The 19,114-nt window shown below is 45.0% G+C and overlaps 1 protein-coding gene across 1 annotated transcript in view; it reads left to right on the top strand.

Moving 5' to 3' along the window:
• The window catches only part of wdr27 (WD repeat domain 27), a 159,064-nt gene that overhangs the window by 32,175 nt on the left and 107,775 nt on the right, over positions 1–19,114 (top strand). The window contains 4 exon segments of the mRNA XM_064952752.1: positions 5,040–5,161; positions 9,395–9,531; positions 14,321–14,418; positions 15,695–15,816. Of these exon segments, the coding sequence (XP_064808824.1) occupies positions 5,040–5,161; positions 9,395–9,531; positions 14,321–14,418; positions 15,695–15,816 (479 nt within the window).

Genomic DNA, 19,114 nt, shown 5'->3' with positions numbered 1-19,114 from the left:
TGGCTGTTTAACAGTCTGATGGCCTTGAGATAGAAGCTGTTTTCAGTCTCTCGGTCTCAGCTTTGATGCACCTGTACTGACCTCGCCTTCTGGATGATAGCGGGGTGAACAGGCAGTGGCTCGGGTGGTTGTTGTCCTTGATGATCTTTTTAGCCTTCCTTTGACATTGGGTGGTGTAGGTGTCCTGGAGGGCAGGTATTTTGCCCCCTGTGATGTGTTGTGCAGACCTCACTACGCTCTGGAGAGCCTTACGGTTGTGGGCGGAGCAGTTGCCGTACCAGGCGGTGATACAGACCGACAGGATGCTCTCGATTGTGCATCTGTAAAAGTTTGAGTGTTTTTGGTGACAAGCCAAATTTCTTCAGCCTCCTGAGTTTGAAGAGCCCTCTCCTGTACTCCCTGTTCACTCATGACTGCATGGACATGCATGCCTCCAACTCAATCATCAAGTTTGCAGACAACACTACAGTGGTCGGCTTGATTACCAACAATGACGAGACGGCCTACAGGGAGGAGGTGAGGGCCCTCAGAGTGTGGTGTCAGGAAAATAACCTCACACTCAACGTCAACAAAACAAAGGAGATGATCATGGACTTCAGGGAACAGCAGAGGGAGCCCCCACCTATCCACATCGATGGGACAGTAGTGAAGGTTCCTGTAGGTTCATGCTCTACAACATCCGCAGAGTACGACCCTGCCTCACACAGGAAGCGGCGCAGGTCCTAATCCAGGCACTTGTCATCTCCCGTCTGGATTACTGCAACTCGCTGTTGGCTGGGCTCCCTGCCTGTGCCATTAAACCCCTACAACTCATCCAGAACGCCGCAGCCCGTCTGGTGTTCAACCTTCCCAAGTTCTCTCACGTCACCCTGCTCCTCCGCTCTCTCCACTGGCTTCCAGTTGAAGCTCGCATCCACTACAAGACCATGGTGCTTGCCTACGGAGCTGTGAGGGGAACGGCACCGCAGTACCTCCAGGCTCTGATCAGGCCCTACACCCAAACAAGGGCACTGTGTTCATCCACCTCTGGCCTGCTCGCCTCCCTACCACTGAGGAAGTACAGTTCCCGCTCAGCCCAGTCAAAACTGTTCGCTGCTCTGGCCCCCCAATGGTGGAACAAACTCCCTCACGACGCCAGGACAGCGGAGTCAATCACCACCTTCCGGAGACACCTGAAACCCCACCTCTTTAAGGAATACCTAGGATAGGATAAGTAATCCTTCTCACCCCCCCTTAAATGATTTAGATGCACTATTGTAAAGTGGCTGTTCCACTGGATGTCATAAGGTGAATTCACCAATTTGTAAGTCGCTCTGGATAAGAGCGTCTGCCAAATGACTTAAATGTAAATGTATGAAGGTGGAAAGTTCTTCACCACGCTGTCTGTGGGTGGATCATTTCAGTTTGTCCGTGATGTGTATGCCAAGGAACTTGAAACTTTCCACCTTCTTCACTACTGTCCCGTCGATGTGGATAGGGGTGTGCTCCCTCTGCTGTTTCCTGAAGTCAATGATTATCAAGCCTACCATTGTAGTGTCGTCTGCAAACTTGGTGATTGAGTTGGAGGTGTGCATGGCCACACAGTCATGGGTGAACAGGGAGTGCAGAAGAGGGCTGAGAACGCACCCTTGCGGGGCCCTGGTGTTGAGGTTCAGCGGGGTGGAGATGTTGTTTCCTACCCTCAACACCTGGGGGCGTCCCGTCAGAAAGTCCTGGACTCAGTTGCACAGGGCGGGGTCGAGACCCAGGGTCTTGAGCTTACTTTAGAGTTTGGAGGGTACTATGGTGTTAAATGCTGAGCTGTAGTCGATGAACAGCATTCTTACATAGATATTCCTCTTGTCCAGATGGGTTAGGGCAGTGTGCAGTGTGATTGCGTTTTCTGTGGACCTTTTGGGGCGGTAAGCAAATTGTAGTGGGTCTAGAGTGTCCCGTAGGGTGGAGGTGATGTGATCCTTGACTAGTCTCTCAAAGCTCTTCATGATGATGGAAGTGAGTGCTATGGGGCGATAGTCGTTTAGCTCAGTTACCTTAGCTTTCTCGGGAAAAGGAACAATGGTGGCCCTCTTGAAGCATGTGGGAACAGCAGACTGGGATAGGGATTGATTGAACATGTCCGTAAACACACCAGCCATCTAATCTGCACATGCTCTGAGGATGAAGCTGGGGAAGCCGTCTGGGCCAGCAGCCTAGCGAGGGTTAACACGTTTAAATGTTTTACTCACGTTGGCTGCGGTGAAGGAGAGCCCGCAGGTTTTGGTAGCGGGCCGTGTCGGTGGCATTGTATTGTCCTCAAAGCGAGCAAGGAAGTTAGTTTGTCCGGGAACAAGACATCAGGGTCTGCGACGGGGCTGGTTTTCTTTTTGTAGTCCGTGATTGACTATAGATCCTGCCACATACCTCTCATGTCTGAGCTGTTGAATTGCAACTCTACTTTGTCTCTATACTGACGCTTAGCTTGTTTGATTGCCTTGCGGAGGGAATAGCTACACTGTTTGTATTCGGTCATGTTTCCGGTCGCCTTGCCCTGATTAAAAGCAGTTGTTCGCTCTTTCAGTTTTGTGCGATTGCTGCCATCAATCCACTGTTTCTGGTTGGGGAAGGTTTTAATAGTAGCCGTGGGTACAACATCACCGATGCACTTGCTAATAAACTTGCACACAGAGTCAGCGTATACATCAATGTTGTTGTTCGATGCTATCCGGAACATGGTGGAATCAGTGGAATCAGTTTCTGTCTATATGCTGGGAGCAACAAAATGGAGTCGTGGTCAGATTTGCCGAAAGGAGGGTGAGGGAGGGCTTTGTATGCATTGTGGACATTAGAGTAACAATGATCCAGAATTTTGCCAGCCTGGGTGGCGCATGTGGATATGTGATTTCCAGTTTACATAGAGTCCAATGAAGTTCTTTCAGGGCCGTCGAGGTGTCTGCTTGGGGGGGGGATATACATGACTGGTTATAATCAAAGATCATTTTCTTGGTAGATAATGCGGTCGGAATTCTAGGTCAGGTGAAGAAAAGGACTTGAGTTCCTGTATGTTGTTATGATCACACCACAACTCGTTAATCATAAGGCATACATACACCCCCACCCTTCTTCTTACCAGAGATATGTTTGTTTCTGTTGGCCAGGGCTTGGTCAGGTGCTGTTAGACTGGCTCCACTAGAAGACAGTTCTGTTGGCCAGGGCTTGGTTAGGTGCTGTTAGACTGGCTCCACTAGAAGACAGTTCTGTAGGCCAGGGCTTGATAAGGTGCTGTTAGACTGGCTCCACTAGAGGACAGTTCTGTAGGCCAGGGCTTGGTTAGGTGCTGTTAGACTGGTTCCACTAGAGGACAGTTCTCTAGGCCAGGGCTTGGTTAGGTGCTGTTAGACTGGCTCCACTAGAGGACAGTTCTGTAGGCCAGGGCTTGGTTAGGTGCTGTTAGACTGGTTCCACTAGAGGACAGTTCTGTAGGCCAGGGCTTGGTTAGGTGCTGTTAGACTGGCTCCACTAGAGGACAGTTCTCTAGGCCAGGGCTTGGTTAGCTACTGTTAGACTGGCTCCACTAGAGGACAGTCCTGTAGGCCAGGGCTTGGTTAGGTACTGTTAGACTGGCTCCACTAGAGGACAGTTCTCTAGGCCAGGGCTTGGTTAGGTGCTGTTAGACTGGTTCCACTAGAGGACGGTACTGTAGGCCAGGGCTTGGTTAGGTGCTGTTAGACTGGCTCCACTAGAGGACAGTTCTCTAGGCCAGGGCTTGGTTAGCTACTGTTAGACTGGCTCCACTAGAGGACGGTACTGTAGGCCAGGGCTTGGTTAGGTGCTGTTAGACTGGCTCCACTAGAGGACAGTTCTCTAGGCCAGGGCTTGGTTAGGTGCTGTTAGACTGGTTCCACTAGAGGACGGTACTGTAGGCCAGGGCTTGGTTAGGTGCTGTTAGACTGGCTCCACTAGAGGACAGTTCTCTAGGCCAGGGCTTGGTTAGCTACTGTTAGACTGGCTCCACTAGAGGACAGTCCTGTAGGCCAGGGCTTGGTTAGGTACTGTTAGACTGGCTCCACTAGAGGACAGTTCTCTAGGCCAGGGCTTGGTTAGGTGCTGTTAGACTGGTTCCACTAGAGGACAGTCCTGTAGGCCAGGGCTTGGTTAGGTACTGTTAGACTGGCTCCACTAGAGGACAGTTCTGTAGGCCAGGGCTTGGTTAGCTACTGTTAGACTGGCTCCACTAGAGGACAGTCCTGTAGGCCAGGGCTTGGTTAGGTACTGTTAGACTGGCTCCACTAGAGGACAGTTCTCTAGGCCAGGGCTTGGTTAGCTACTGTTAGACTGGCTCCACTAGAGGACAGTCCTGTAGGCCAGGGCTTGGTTAGGTGCTGTTAGACTGGCTCCACTAGAGGACAGTCCTGTAGGCCAGGGCTTGGTTAGGTACTGTTAGACTGGCTCCACTAGAGGGCAGGGGGTCATTATAAAAGTTCTCTCCTGTGCCTGAGATCAAAGACATGACATTGGTCAAAGAGCATTGGATGTATAAAAGTATATGTCAGTGTCTGTGGGGATGTTGTTGTAACCCTCACTCTGTTTAGCTGTCCAGTACTCAGGTTTCAGATTCACCACTGTGGTTTTAATTAATACCCTTTTCATAATTCTAAGCCAAGCCGGCCATAATATAGTTTCTGGAACTTTGCTGGAAAAGACGATAGCTACGTCCAAAATGACACCCTATTCCTTATGTAGGGTACTACTTTTGTCTGTGTCGTTATGAAGCTCTGGCCAAGGGTAGGGGACGAGGGAATACGGTGCCATTTGAGAACCTATCAGAGCCAGTACATGGCATTACAGCATGGGTTAGCACAATGAAAATGTATGTGTGTCTTTCGGAGGGGTAGGGTTAAAGATTAAGTCAAATTTCGGTTGGACTTTGTGTACATTTGACAAATAAAGTGATCTTCATCTTAAAAGGGTACCAGGTTCACTCACTACTGCTGTTTCATTAACTCCTTGTACTTGTCCATCAACTCCAGGCTGACTCAGCACAACTCTGGATGTGTTTGCAGGTCATGACAAGGCAGTGAGCAGTGTGGCCTGGAGTCACAGCAGACAGTGGTGGCTGAGTGCCTCAGAAGACAGGACCCTCCGCATCTGGCCCACTGGAAGTCCTGAGCCTGCCGTTACCATGGTAAACACTCAGCATACATACAGAAGGCACAATTAATCCCAACATTTGTTGTACACATAATATACAAAACATTAGGAACCCCTGCTCTTTCCATGACATATACTGACAAGGTGAATCCAGGTGAAAGCTATGATCCCTTATTGATGTCACTTGTTAAATCCTCTTCAGTCAGTGTAGATGAAGGGGAGGAGACAGGTTAAAGAAGGATTTTTAAGCCTTGAGACATGTCAAATCCAATTTTATGAGTCACATTGTAGAGTCCATGCCCCGGCAAATTAAGGCTGTTCTGGCGGCAAAAGTGTTGTACACTCAGTGTATATAATGTAACAAAATAGTTCTATCATCATGGCATAGTAACTTTCCATTTCAGGTTTTTCCAGTGTCCATGATGTGACAAGCCTCATGGAATAGTAAAAGCCTAGTTAATGAGGTTGATGACATACTGTGTCTCTTGGCCCGACATTGTGTGATGTTGTTAGAGGGAACATCTGCACAGAACTCTGCTCGTCTGTCTGTCTGTTTGTCTGTTGGCTGTGAGCATGTGCAGATCCTCTTCACTCCCTTACTGGACATCACACTCTCTCCTAGAAGTCCCAGAACATTTTACTCAAATCAAATCAAAGTTTATTGGTCGTGTGAAATGCTTATAATCCTGTATATGTCTTTCATTTATATCCCCATGCTTTCCAAGGTGGGGATCAGTTCCATTTCAATTCCGTCTCAATTCAATTTCAATTTTCTTGAAGACTGCTTTAATAGTTTTGACAGAAGCTTCTGACAATTGGAGACAGGATAACAAAGTTTGTTTGTCTCCAGAGCGGTTTAGAGCGCATTGTGACGTTTCATTTTGGCAGCATATTCTGATTCTTTTTCAAAGCAGTTTTCTCCCCTCAGCTGCTGCTAACCATCCCAGCATCTCTCTTCTAAATGAGGAGATCCAAGACTTGGCAGGAACTCGAGCAGTTTGTCTATTTGTCGTGAACTGAAGCAGTTTAAGTAAGCATCTTGGCAACAACAAATACATGTAATTCAGGGAGGGAAACTATGCAGGGTGAAGAATTATTGCACATGGCTTTGCACAATGAAGTTGATAAGATGTCTGTGTAATGAAGATCCACTATCTATCAGACATTGGAATTGGTTCAGGGAAAAAAACTGGGAAAGACATTGATCTCTGGTGTTCCGGAACAGAACTGTTATTTTCAAATCTTGAGAACCGGTTAATAATGTTATTTTTTGTTCCAAAATTGTTCCTAATGTTTAGTATATAATTCTGTAAAGTTATAATGCTAGTAAAAGCCTAAACACATTCCAGTTCACATCATGTCATGATGTTCAGCGCTTCGAGCCAAGCCCCCTCTATGGCCACCCCTCTCTTGCTCTCTCCCCACCGGTGAAATTTCATTTGCGCCTCATTATCTGACCAGTCAAACATGTAAATAACTAGCTTAAGTGTTCCATAGCAAGCTTCTCATCTGTGCTAATGGGTCGAGTAAATTCATTCGCTATTTTGTAAAAATCTATGTTGATTTCACATGTAAAAAATACAGGAAAAAGGACTATATGAACCCTAACTTGGGTTCAAACTGGTTCAGCACTTTATTTTCCGGTTGGAACAAACTGTCATACATTCCGCATCACAGTTGGTGGTTTTCTGATTAGGGTTGCAAAATTCCAGAATCTTTCCCAGGTTTTTCAGGAATTTCTGTTACATTAGATAGGCTATATAACGTTGCAGCTCCTACAAGCCCCGGGGCTAAACGCCTGATGAGGCATGACGGCCTATAATCTCTTGCTTTGTCTTTTGGCACTGAAATACGCTTCCTTCCCCTCTATTCCCCTCTCTTTCCTTCTCTTCTCCTTTCTCCCCCACTCTTCTCTGTCCTTTTCTTCTCCTTTCTTTCCCACTCTTCTCTTCTGTCCTTTTCTTCTCCTTTCTTTCCCACTCTTCTCTTCTCTGTCCTTTTCTTCTCCTTTCTTTCCCACTCTTCTCTTCTCTGTCCTTTTCTTCTCCTTTCTTTCCCACTCTTCTCTTCTCTGTCCTTTTCTTCTCCTTTCTTTCCCACTCTTCTCTTCTCTGTCCTTTTCTTCTCCTTCCTTTCACTCTCTTCTCTGTTCGCCTCTCTCTCTCTCTCTGTTAAAGAGTACCACATTATGCAGAGCCTGTTCCAGTGGTACCACACCCGGCTCCTAACATATGTCGACCAAGAAGACCACCTGCGTCTGTCTTTCCCACTGTCTCCTCTATCTATAAACCTCTTTACTTCTATACTGCCAAAAATAAAAGCATCAAAGATATGAAAAGAGTGGCTTCAAAGAAGAGGACCACATAACTGCTCCACAACGAGAGCATAGCATGCTGACAAGGACACAGCCCCTCTCCCTCTGCTTCAATCCAAATGATATTCTTTCATGAGTCTCTTTTTCCACATGGAAAATAGAAATTCCTGTGTCTTACTGACTTTGAGGCCAGGGAAAACTCCTCACAAAGTGTTTTAAAGGGAGAAAGGGAGAGGGGGAAAGAGAGAGAGGGATTTATGAATGCAACCAACCCTCCTATTATGAATGAAACCCATCTATTAAACCCATCTATTAAACCCATCTATTAAACCCATCTATTAAAGGGTACATCTATTTAATGCACATGTGGTATCAGGCCATGAAAGTAGAGGCCCATAAAGCAATAATTATATTCCAATAGTAAATATCAATGTTATTTGAGGCTATATTCATTTTTAGGATAGGGGGCAGCATTCGGAATATTGGATGAAAAGCATGCCCAAAGTAAACTGCCTGCTACTCAGGCCCAGAAGCTAGGATATGCATATAATTGATAGATTCGGATAGAAAACACTCTAAAGTTTCCAAAACTGTTAAAATAATGTCTGTGTGTATAACAGAACTGATATGGCAGGCGAAAACCTGAGGAAAATCCATCCAGGAAGTGCCATTATTTTGAAATGGCTGTTTTTCCAATGAAACCCTATCCACCATTTAAAGGTCATGTTTGGCCATGTTTGGCCATGTTCTGTTATAATCTCTACCCGGCACAGCCAGAAGAGGACTGGCCACCCCACATAGCCTGGTTCCTCTCTAGGTTATTTCCTAGGTTTTGGCCTTTCTAGGGAGTTTTTCCTAACCACCGTGCTTCTACACCTGCATTGCTTGCTGTTTGGGTTTTAGGCTGGGTTTCTGTACAGCACTTTGAGATATCAGCTGATGTACGAAGGGCTATATAAATACATTTTGAAATTTGAAATTTGATTTGATTTGAAAGGGATAGGACCCAGATTCCGTTCCATATGGCTTCCTCTAGTTGTGAACAGTCTTTAGACATTGTTTCAGGCTTTCATTCTGAAAAATGAGGGAGAATGACCACATTGAGTGAGTGGACCCTGGGATGTCCCCAGAGCTCTTTGCTGCGCACGGCCTTGTTTTACTTTTATATTGACGACGCTATTGTCCGGTTGAAATATTATCGATTATTTAGGCTAACAACAACCTGAGGATTGATTATAAACATCGTTTGACATGTTTCTATAAACTTTACAGATACTATTTGGAATTTTCGTCTGTCTCTTGTGACCGCATTTGAGCCATTGGATTACTGAACAAAACGCGCCAAAAAAATTAAGGTTTTTGGATGTAAAGAGGGACTTTATCGAACAAAACAAACATTTATTGTGTAACTGGGAGACTTGTGAGTGCAACCATACGAAGATCATCAATGGTAAGCGATTCATTTTATTGCTACTTCTGACTTTTGTGACTCATCTACTTGGCTGCTAACTGTTTGTAATGTTTAGTGCACTGAGCGCTGTCCTCAGATAATCGCATGGTTTGCTTTCGCCGTAAAGCCTTTTTGAAATCTGACATGGCGGCTGGATTAATAACAATTTAAGCTTTATTTTGATGTATTGCACTTGTGATTTCATGAAAGTTAAATATTTATAGTAATTTAATTTGAATTTGGCGCTCTGCAATTTCACCGGAAGTTGTCGAGATGGGACTGATCCATAAGAAGTTTAAATAACTTATCATAATAAACCTTATTAAACAGTCATCAAATGGTTGGCCCTCAGCTGAGACGGATGCAAGATAATTCAAGTTATTCATCAGGTAGTGATTGGTTTGGTAACACTTAACGAAACACACTTTTGGTAACATTCTGCAGATATGTTTCATAACTTGTTATAAGCCATTTGTAAGCTTTTATAATTATTCTTCCTTCAGGGGGGTGATGAAAAGTTCTCCAAAACCATACGGGGGGCTCAGTTCTACTACCTGGATAAGTTCCTGTTACTGGCATCTGGTCCCTCCCTACACCTCTACCTATATCACCTGGACAACACACAGGATGACATTAAAAGGTAAGGATATGAAAGATAGAAAAGTATATAGATTGATAGATAGAAGTTTCCTCTGCTGACGTCTGACCCCTCCTTACACCGGTACCTCTATAACCTGGTTAGATATCACACAGGATGACATTAAAAGGTAATGATAGGAATATTTTAATGATAGGAATCACATTTGAATTTTATGAACAACACATACTCATCTGCCATTGGGTAGGCTGGTGGATAGGGCAACAAAAGGTTCCCAACTTCTGGCTGTCCTTGGTCATCTTCTCCACTGAGCCCCAGTTCTGCTGATGGTGTTGGAGCTCAGTCTCCATTGTTCTATCGTACATTTCAACCAAACATGTAACATGTATAATAGCTCAGCTAGGAAGCACTAATTGACTTTGATTGCATCTGGGAGGAGGCTATTGGTTCATGTTTTTTGGACCATGGATATCAACAGATATTTTTTTAATGTGTCATTCCATCAATTCATACTGAACAAAATATAAATGCAACATGTAAAGTGTTCCATAACATGTAAAGAGTTCCAGAAATGTTCTATAAGCAGAAAAAGCTTAGCTATCTAGCTTTGTGCACACTTTTTTACAGCCCTGATAGTGAGCATTTCTTCTTTGCCAAGAAAGTTTATCCACCTGACAGGTCTGGCATATCAAGAAGATTAAACAGCATGATCATTACACAGGTGCACCTCGTGCTGGGGACAATAAAAGGGCACACTAAAATGTGCAGTTTTGTCACACAACACAATGACACAGATGTCTGAAGTTTTGAGGGAGCGTGCAATTGGCATGCTTACTGCAGGAATGACCACCAGAGCTGTTGGCAGAGAATTGAATGTTCATTTCTCTGCCATAAGCCGCCTCCAACATCGTTTCAGAGAATTTGGCAGTATGTCCAACTGGCCTCACAACCACAGACCACATGTAACCACGCCAGTCTAGGACCTCAACATCTGCCTTTTTCACCTGTGGGATCGTCTGAGACCAGCCACCCGGACAGCTGATGAAACTGAAGAGTATTTCTGTCTGTAATAAAGCCCTTTTGTGGGGAAAAACTCATTCTGATTGGCTGGGCCTGGCTCCCCAGTGGGTGAGCCTGGCTCCCAAGTCAATCAATCAATCAAATGTATTTAGAAAGCCCTTTTTACATCAGCCGATGTCACAAAGTGCTGTACAGAAACCCAGCCTAAAACCCTAAACAGCAAGCACGGTGGCTAGGAAAAACGTCCTAGAAAGGCAGGAACCTATGTGGGTGGGTCTATGCCCTCCCAGGCTCACCTATGGCTGCTCCCCTGCCCAGTCATGTGAAATCCATAGATTAGGGTCTAATTAACTTTTTTTCAATTGACTGATTTCCTTAAATTAACTGTAACTCAGTAAAATCATTGAAATTGTTGCGTGTTGCTTTATTTTTTTCTCTCAGTATTGTTAGTTTACAGTCACATCACAGTCACATAATTACCTGCATTCCTGAAAACATTCTTAGGAGAGAGAGAGATGTATAGGGCAAAGGACAAGAGTTGGCTCACCTCACTTCCTGTTTATGATCAAACCAACAAGTTTATATTCTACAGTATCATGTTAACATGTCCTGACTGGGGTATGGAAAGCATGTGGGAAGATCACCAACGAGGAGATAGCCATGCCCAGCACATTAGCCGAGAAACACTAAGCAAGGGGACATTGATCCTTGGACAAAACAACAAAACAAGGACAAAACAACAATTATCGATTCCCATTCAAAATCCTATTTTTGCTGCCTACATTATAATTTCCTCCAGACTGCGTCTCTCTCTACAGACAGGCTGCCTACATTATACTTTCCTCCAGACTGAGTCTCTCTCTACAGACAGGCTGCCTACATTATAATTTCCTCCAGACTGCGTCTCTCTCTACAGACAGGCTGCCAACATGATAATTTATTCTAGACTGAGTCTCTCTACAGACAGGCTGCCAACATGATCATTTATTCTAGACTGAGTCTCTCTACAGACAGGCTGCCAACATGATCATTTATTCTAGACTGAGTCTCTCTACAGACAGGCTGCCAACATGATCATTTATTCTAGACTGAGACTCTCTACAGACATGCTGCCTACATGATCATTTATTCCAGACTGAGTCTCTCTCTACAGACAGGCTGCCTACATGATCATTTATTCTAGACTGAGTCTCTCTACAGACAGGCTGCCAACATGATCATTTATTCTAGACTGAGTCTCTCTACAGTCAGGCTGCCTACATTATAATTTCCTCCAGACTGAGTCTCTCTCTACAGAGCATGCTGCCTACATGATCATTTATTCTAGACTGAGTCTCTCTCTACAGAGCATGATGCCTACATGATCATTTATTCTAGACTGAGTCTCTCTCTACAGAGCATGATGCCTACATGATCATTTATTCTAGACTGAGTCTCTCTCTACAGAGCATGATGCCTACATGATCATTTATTCTAGACTGAGTCTCTCTCTACAGAGCATGATGCCTACATGATCATTTATTCTAGACTGAGTCTCTCTCTACACACAGGCTGCCAACATTATCATTTATTCTAGACTGTCTCTCTACAGACATGCTGCCAACATGATCATTTATTCTAGACCGTCTCTCTACAGACATGCTGCCAACATGATCATTTATTCTAGACTGAGTCTCTCTACAGACAGGCTGCCTACATGATCATTTATTCTAGACTGAGTCTCTCTACAGACAGGCTGCCTACATGATCATTTATTCTAGACTGAGTCTCTCTACAGACAGGCTGCCTACATTATACTTTCCTCCAGACTGAGTCTCTCTCTACAGACAGGCTGCCTACATGATCATTTATTCTAGACTGAGACTCTCTACAGACAGGCTGCCAACATGATCATTTATTCTAGACTGAGACTCTCTACAGACAGGCTGCCAACATGATCATTTATTCTAGACTGAGACTCTCTACAGACAGGCTGCCAACATGATCATTTATTCTAGACTGAGTCACTCTCTACAGACATGCTGCCAACATGATCATTTATTCCAGACTGAGTCTCTCTCTACAGACAGGCTGCCAACATGATCATTTATTCTAGACTGAGTCTCTCTACAGACAGGCTGCCTACATTATAATTTCCTCCAGACTGAGTCTCTCTCTACAGAGCATGATGCCTACATGATCATTTATTCTAGACTGAGTCTCTCTCTACAGACAGGCTGCCAACATGATCATTTATTCTAGACTGAGTCTCTCTACAGACAGGCTGCCTACATTATAATTTCCTCCAGACTGAGTCTCTCTCTACAGAGCATGATGCCTACATGATCATTTATTCTAGACTGAGTCTCTCTCCAGAGCATGCTGCCTACATGATCATTTATTCTAGACTGAGTCTCTCTCTACACACAGGCTGCCAACATTATCATTTATTCTAGACTGTCTCTCTACAGACATGCTGCCAACATGATCATTTATTCTAGACTGTCTCTCTACAGACATGCTGCCAACATGATCATTTATTCTAGACTGAGTCTCTCTACAGACAGGCTGCCTACATGATAATTTATTCTAGACTGAGTCTCTCTACAGACAGGCTGCCTACATGATCATTTATTCTAGACTGAGACTCTCTACAGACAGGCTGCCAACATGATCATTTATTCTAGACTGAGTCACTCTCTACAGACATGCTGCCAACATGATCATTTATTCCAGACTGAGTCTCTCTCTACAGACAGGCTGCCAACATGATCATTTATTCTAGACTGAGTCTCTCTACAGACAGGCTGCCTACATTATAATTTCCTCCAGACTGAGTCTCTCTCTACAGAGCATGATGCCTACATGATCATTTATTCTAGACTGAGTCTCTCTCTACAGACAGGCTGCCAACATGATCATTTATTCTAGACTGAGTCTCTCTACAGACAGGCTGCCTACATGATCATTTATTCTAGACTGAGTCTCTCTCTACAGAGCATGATGCCTACATGATCATTTATTCTAGACTGAGTCTCTCTCCAGAGCATGCTGCCTACATGATCATTTATTCTAGACTGAGTCTCTCTCTACACACAGGCTGCCAACATTATCATTTATTCTAGACTGTCTCTCTACAGACATGCTGCCAACATGATCATTTATTCTAGACTGTCTCTCTACAGACATGCTGCCAACATGATCATTTATTCTAGACTGAGTCTCTCTACAGACAGGCTGCCTACATGATAATTTATTCTAGACTGAGTCTCTCTACAGACAGGCTGCCTACATTATAATTTCCTCCAGACTGAGTCTCTCTCTACAGAGCATGCTGCCTACATGATCATTTATTCTAGACTGAGTCTCTCTCTACAGACAGGCTGCCTACATTATAATTTCCTCCAAACTGAGTCTCTCTCTACAGAGCATGCTGCCTACATGATCATTTATTCTAGACTGAGTCTCTCTCTACAGAGCATGCTGCCTACATGATCATTTATTCTAGACTGAGTCTCTCTACAGAGCATGCTGCCTGCAGTACCATATAATGGCTAGCAGTTGTCCGTTCAACACCAGTTATTGGAGGTGTAGGGCAGTATTTTTAGGCCAGGGCCCGTATTCATTCAAAGTCTCAGAGTAGGAGTGCTGAGTCAGGATCATTTTAGTTTTTTAATGCCCAATGATTTTGAGACACTTTTTGAGTATGGGCCCGAATCTGACTTTAATTACTAAGTACCCAGACTTGAAGCTTTATATAGTATATTATACAGTATATATCTAATTTCCACGATTTAACTCCAAGCACAAATCTATCTTTATTCTTGTTCAGGTACCAGCAGAGGAGTGCCATCAAGCTGACAAGATGTTTAGAGACTAAGTCAGGAACAGACATCACTGCTGTGTCAGTCATCAACGACTTCTACTCCTGTATCCTTCATCACACAATCCAGTGATCACTGTATCTGAGAAATATAGGATCAGCTATCCACTCTCTCCTCAAACCGAGGTAGCAGTTCATTCATGTCTTAGATCATCATTACCAAAAGCATTCATCTACCCTCATATCTACTTACCATAGTAGTTTATTCTTAATATTAGTGACACTATTTGATAGTATTTATCTACAGTCGTTAACACAATTCTACAAAGCCTTTGATTATGGATCATAATCTGTAGAGTCTTAATCACTAGTGCTGATCAACAATAACCCATATCATTCACTGACTGACAGCAAGGAATCTCTTCAGTCTATATTTCTAAACAAACTCACTAATAACACAGTAACACACAGAGAGTGGAAAATCTTACAGAATCATCTGATGTCTACTTTCCTTTCTACTTTGTCCGTTGCCAAGCACAACGCAGCTTAATACCTCAGTAAAAACGACACTCAGTCCTCCAAACATTGCTATAAATGGACTTTAGGGTTCAGAGGATTTATTAGAAAATAAATGTATTGTAAAACTCTTTAACAAGGAGACATTCGGGATGGAGACATTCCTGAAACATTCAAGTAATTGAGTCCCAAATGACACCCTATTCTCTTTACAGCGCCCTATTCCCTCTGGGTCCTGATCAAAAGTAGTGCACTAAATATGGAATATGTTGCTATTTGGGATGCAGGAATCGTGTTGATTTAGTGCCAAGATCAACTGTGGCAGACCGGAGGCTACACGTGAGGTTTGAAGCCCTTCCTGAGCAGAATAGGCTAGAGCAGCAGGACCTGGGGCTGTGGTGGATATGACACGGTTGTGTTACCAGAATGGTTTCATAAAACATATTGAAATGAATGGTTTATTCTTGCTGAGTGGTATAACTTACTGGAGTTTCACTTAAAGGGGCAATCGGCAGTTGCTACATAATTTTTTAAAATTTATAAATTGATGATATGTACCCATTGAGTCTTGAAAAATCTAGCTTATAAATGACTCGTGTGCTTAGTTCAACTGTTTTACCTTATAACTTCAAAACATGGTTAAAACTGTAATTTTGATGTCATGGATGGTATCCATAGCTCTTTGAGAGTGGTTACATTGTTCCAGCCCCATTCCTCAGCTTTTTACCGAAACAGGCAGGGTGGATGCTTTGATATTGTTTCTACTCCTGATTGCCCCTTTAAGAATTATCAATGTGAGTTTCAAAGTGAAACTTAACTGCCCATTGAGTACTGTAATGGACTTTCCTTAGCAGCTGTATGTGTCAGACATAGTGCTGGTGAGTGGTGCTGACCGCTCCATCCAGGTGTTGGACATGAACACAGGGACAGTGGCCTCACAGCTCCCCGATGCCCACAGCAGAGCTGTCCATCACATCACACAGAACAAGGTAAGACGAGAACCCTGAGCACACAACAGTCACAACACATTCAAAACCACTACATAGGCCAGCATAAACATTTACCAGGAGGAGGCGTAATCTGGGTTCAACAAACCAGCCCTATATGTTGTAAAATGTATTTGAATTATGACTTTTCTAGGAAGTACGTGGAACAATTCAGATTACATTGTCGGCTGTTGAAGTGATTGAGGTGATGACACTAGGGTTTTTCGTTCAGGAAAGGTCAGAGAGGGATGGAGTTAGTGATTAAAATACCACATAATGGTTGAGTCTATAAAAGCTGAAAGAATCATGGTCTGAGGTCACTTCCTTCCCTCAGTGGGGCTGTGATGGCACACTCCTCCATCTCTGGAAAGCACTCTGGGTTCCTCGAAAGATACAGCTTTATAGGTCAATAAAGTCACTGAAAATCCATTAAAGCAAACCCTTTCCTAGTAATATGCCACCATGTTTTACTGTAGATTGGAATTTGGTGCGTTTGTCGAGCAATTTGTTTGCAAGTGTGTATCCTAAAAGTAGTGCATCACTAAAAGCAAGTTTACCGGAGGACAGATTGGAGTGGAAAAGTGCACAGTCGTCTTGTCTTTGGTACGTCCGCAACACCCATACTACAGTCAGACGATGTAGTCCTTGGCAGACCAGACATGGGTATTATATTATTATTTAAGGAGCAGTATTAGTTTACCTTATAGCTCATAGGGATTTGGTCAAACTGTATAGAAATAGGGGGCCTATTGTGACTCAGTCTTTAACTCTTTCACAGTCCTCCCACAACACAGAACTTTTCTGGAGGACATAATGAAAGTGGACTAGCTTGCCTTGGGCCTTGGGCAGGCAGTGGTACGTCAGCAACACCCATCTTCCATCATACTGGACTGTCAGAGGATGAATTCCAAGGCAGACCAGACATGGGTGTTGTATTATATAAGATAGGGTCTTAGCCTACGTTGTGTAAGAAACATATCTCTTTCTGGGGATGAAAGTGTCAGGCTGTGGTGTGAATGAAGAAGACCGTGATGGGACAGTGGATGTATCCTAAATGGCACCCTATAAGCCCTTGTTTAAAGTAGTGCACTATAAAGGGAATGGGATGCCGTTTAAGACGTAGTCCGTGTCTCCAAGAGTGAAGGACTCGTCGAGCCATCATCGGTATAATTCATCTATCTTAGGAGTAAAGCCACACTCTCTCTCACACACACGCACACACACACTTTGGTTAAAAGTAGTGCACTATATGGGGAATAGGTTTCCATTTGGACCAGAGCCCAAGAATGGTCTCAGCCTCAACCAGTGCATGGAAACATATGGAAATATCCTGTGTGCCGTAAATGCATGCATGTTCAATAAATTATACAAGTGTATAGGAGGGGTGTGCATATCATTCCAGTCTTTGACATGACTGTCAAATTAATTCAACATGTTTCAGAGCTGTTTCTATTTAAAATATTATATATTATGTATCATACAAGACCAAGTTATTAATATGAAAACAAGCCAGTTTTGTAACAATAGCAATATCTATAAGTAGCCATGTTTTATGTCTCTGAGATATGTCTGGAATATTAGACAGACAGTAGATAGGGGGACAGACAAATGCAGAGACAAATTGATAGACAGAAAGACAGAGACCGACACATTGACAGACAGACAATGATCATGGGGTTGAACTGGGTAGAACTGGAACAACAGGGGGACTGTATGATTGGACCCATTGACCCGACGATGTTTACTGTGAAGAGGGGGCACGGATCTGCTCTCGTGTTGACCTGACCCGCCCAACACAGGCCTTTGACACACACACACACACACACACACACACACACACACACACACACACACACACACACACACACACTGCATTATCATCAGAGAACACACACACAGTCACAGAGGCAGTAGCCTGGATTAACTGGGTGAACTGCACCTACTAGCCTGGCTTAATTTGGATTAACCCTTCCCGATCCCTTCTTCAGCTGGGAACCACTCTCCCACCGCCTGCTCTCCCACCGCCTGCTCTCCCACCGCCTGCTCTCCCACCGCCTGCTCTCGCACCGCCTGCTCTCGCCCACAGCCTGACGGATCACCACCTCAAGCTGAACCTCGGCAAGACGGAGCTGCTCTTCCTCCCGGGGAAGGACTGCCCGTTCCATGATCTCGCCATCACGGTTGACAACTCCATTGTGTCCTCCTCCCAGAGCGCTAAGAACCTTGGCGTGATCCTGGACAACACCCTGTCGTTCTCAACCAACATCATGGCGGTGGCCCGTTCCTGTAGGTTCATGCTCTACAACATCCGCAGAGTACGACCCTGCCTCACACAGGAAGCGGCGCAGGTCCTAATCCAGGCACTTGTCATCTCCCGTCTGGATTACTGCAACTCGCTGTTGGCTGGGCTCCCTGCCTGTGCCATTAAACCCCTACAACTCATCCAGAACGCCGCAGCCCGTCTGGTGTTCAACCTTCCCAAGTTCTCTCACGTCACCCCGCTCCTCCGCTCTCTCCACTGGCTTCCAGTTGAAGCTCGCATCCGCTACAAGACCATGGTGCTTGCCTACGGAGCTGTGAGGGGAACGGCACCGCAGTACCTCCAGGCTCTGATCAGGCCCTACACCCAAACAAGGACACTGCGTTCATCCACCTCTGGCCTGCTCGCCTCCCTACCATTGAGGAAGTACAGTTCCCGCTCAGCCCAGTCAAAACTGTTCGCTGCTCTGGCCCCCAATGGTGGAACAAACTCCCTCACGACGCCAGGACAGCGGAGTCAATCACCACCTTCCGGAGACACCTGAAACCCCACCTCTTCAAGGAATACCTAGGATAGGATAAGTAATCCTTCTCACCCCCCCCCTTAATGATTTAGATGCACTATTGTAAAGTGGCTGTTCCACTGGATGTCAGAAGGTGAATTCACCAATTTGTAAGTCGCTCTGGATAAGAGCGTCTGCTAAATGACTTAAATGTAATGTAAATGCTCTCGCCCACAGCCTGCTCTCGCCCACTGCCTGCTCTCCCGCACCGCCTGTTCTCTTGCACCGCCTGTTCTCTCGCACCGCCTGCTCTCTCGCATCGCCTGCTCTCTCGCACCGCCTGCTCTCTCCCACCGCCTGCTCTCTCCCACCGCCTGCTCTCCCCACCGCCTGCTCTCTCGCACCGCCTGCTCTCTCGCACCGCCTGCTCTCCCCCACCGCCTGTTCTCTCGCACCGCCTGCTCTCTCGCACCGCCTGCTCTTGCCCACCGCCTGCTCTCCCACACCGGCTGCTCTCTCCCGCCGCCTGCTCTCCCACA

Source organism: Oncorhynchus masou, chromosome 31, assembly GCF_036934945.1.
Source record: "Oncorhynchus masou masou isolate Uvic2021 chromosome 31, UVic_Omas_1.1, whole genome shotgun sequence".
In the NCBI taxonomy this organism is placed as follows: domain Eukaryota; kingdom Metazoa; phylum Chordata; class Actinopteri; order Salmoniformes; family Salmonidae; genus Oncorhynchus; species Oncorhynchus masou.
This window is presented reverse-complemented; position numbering and strand designations above follow the sequence as displayed.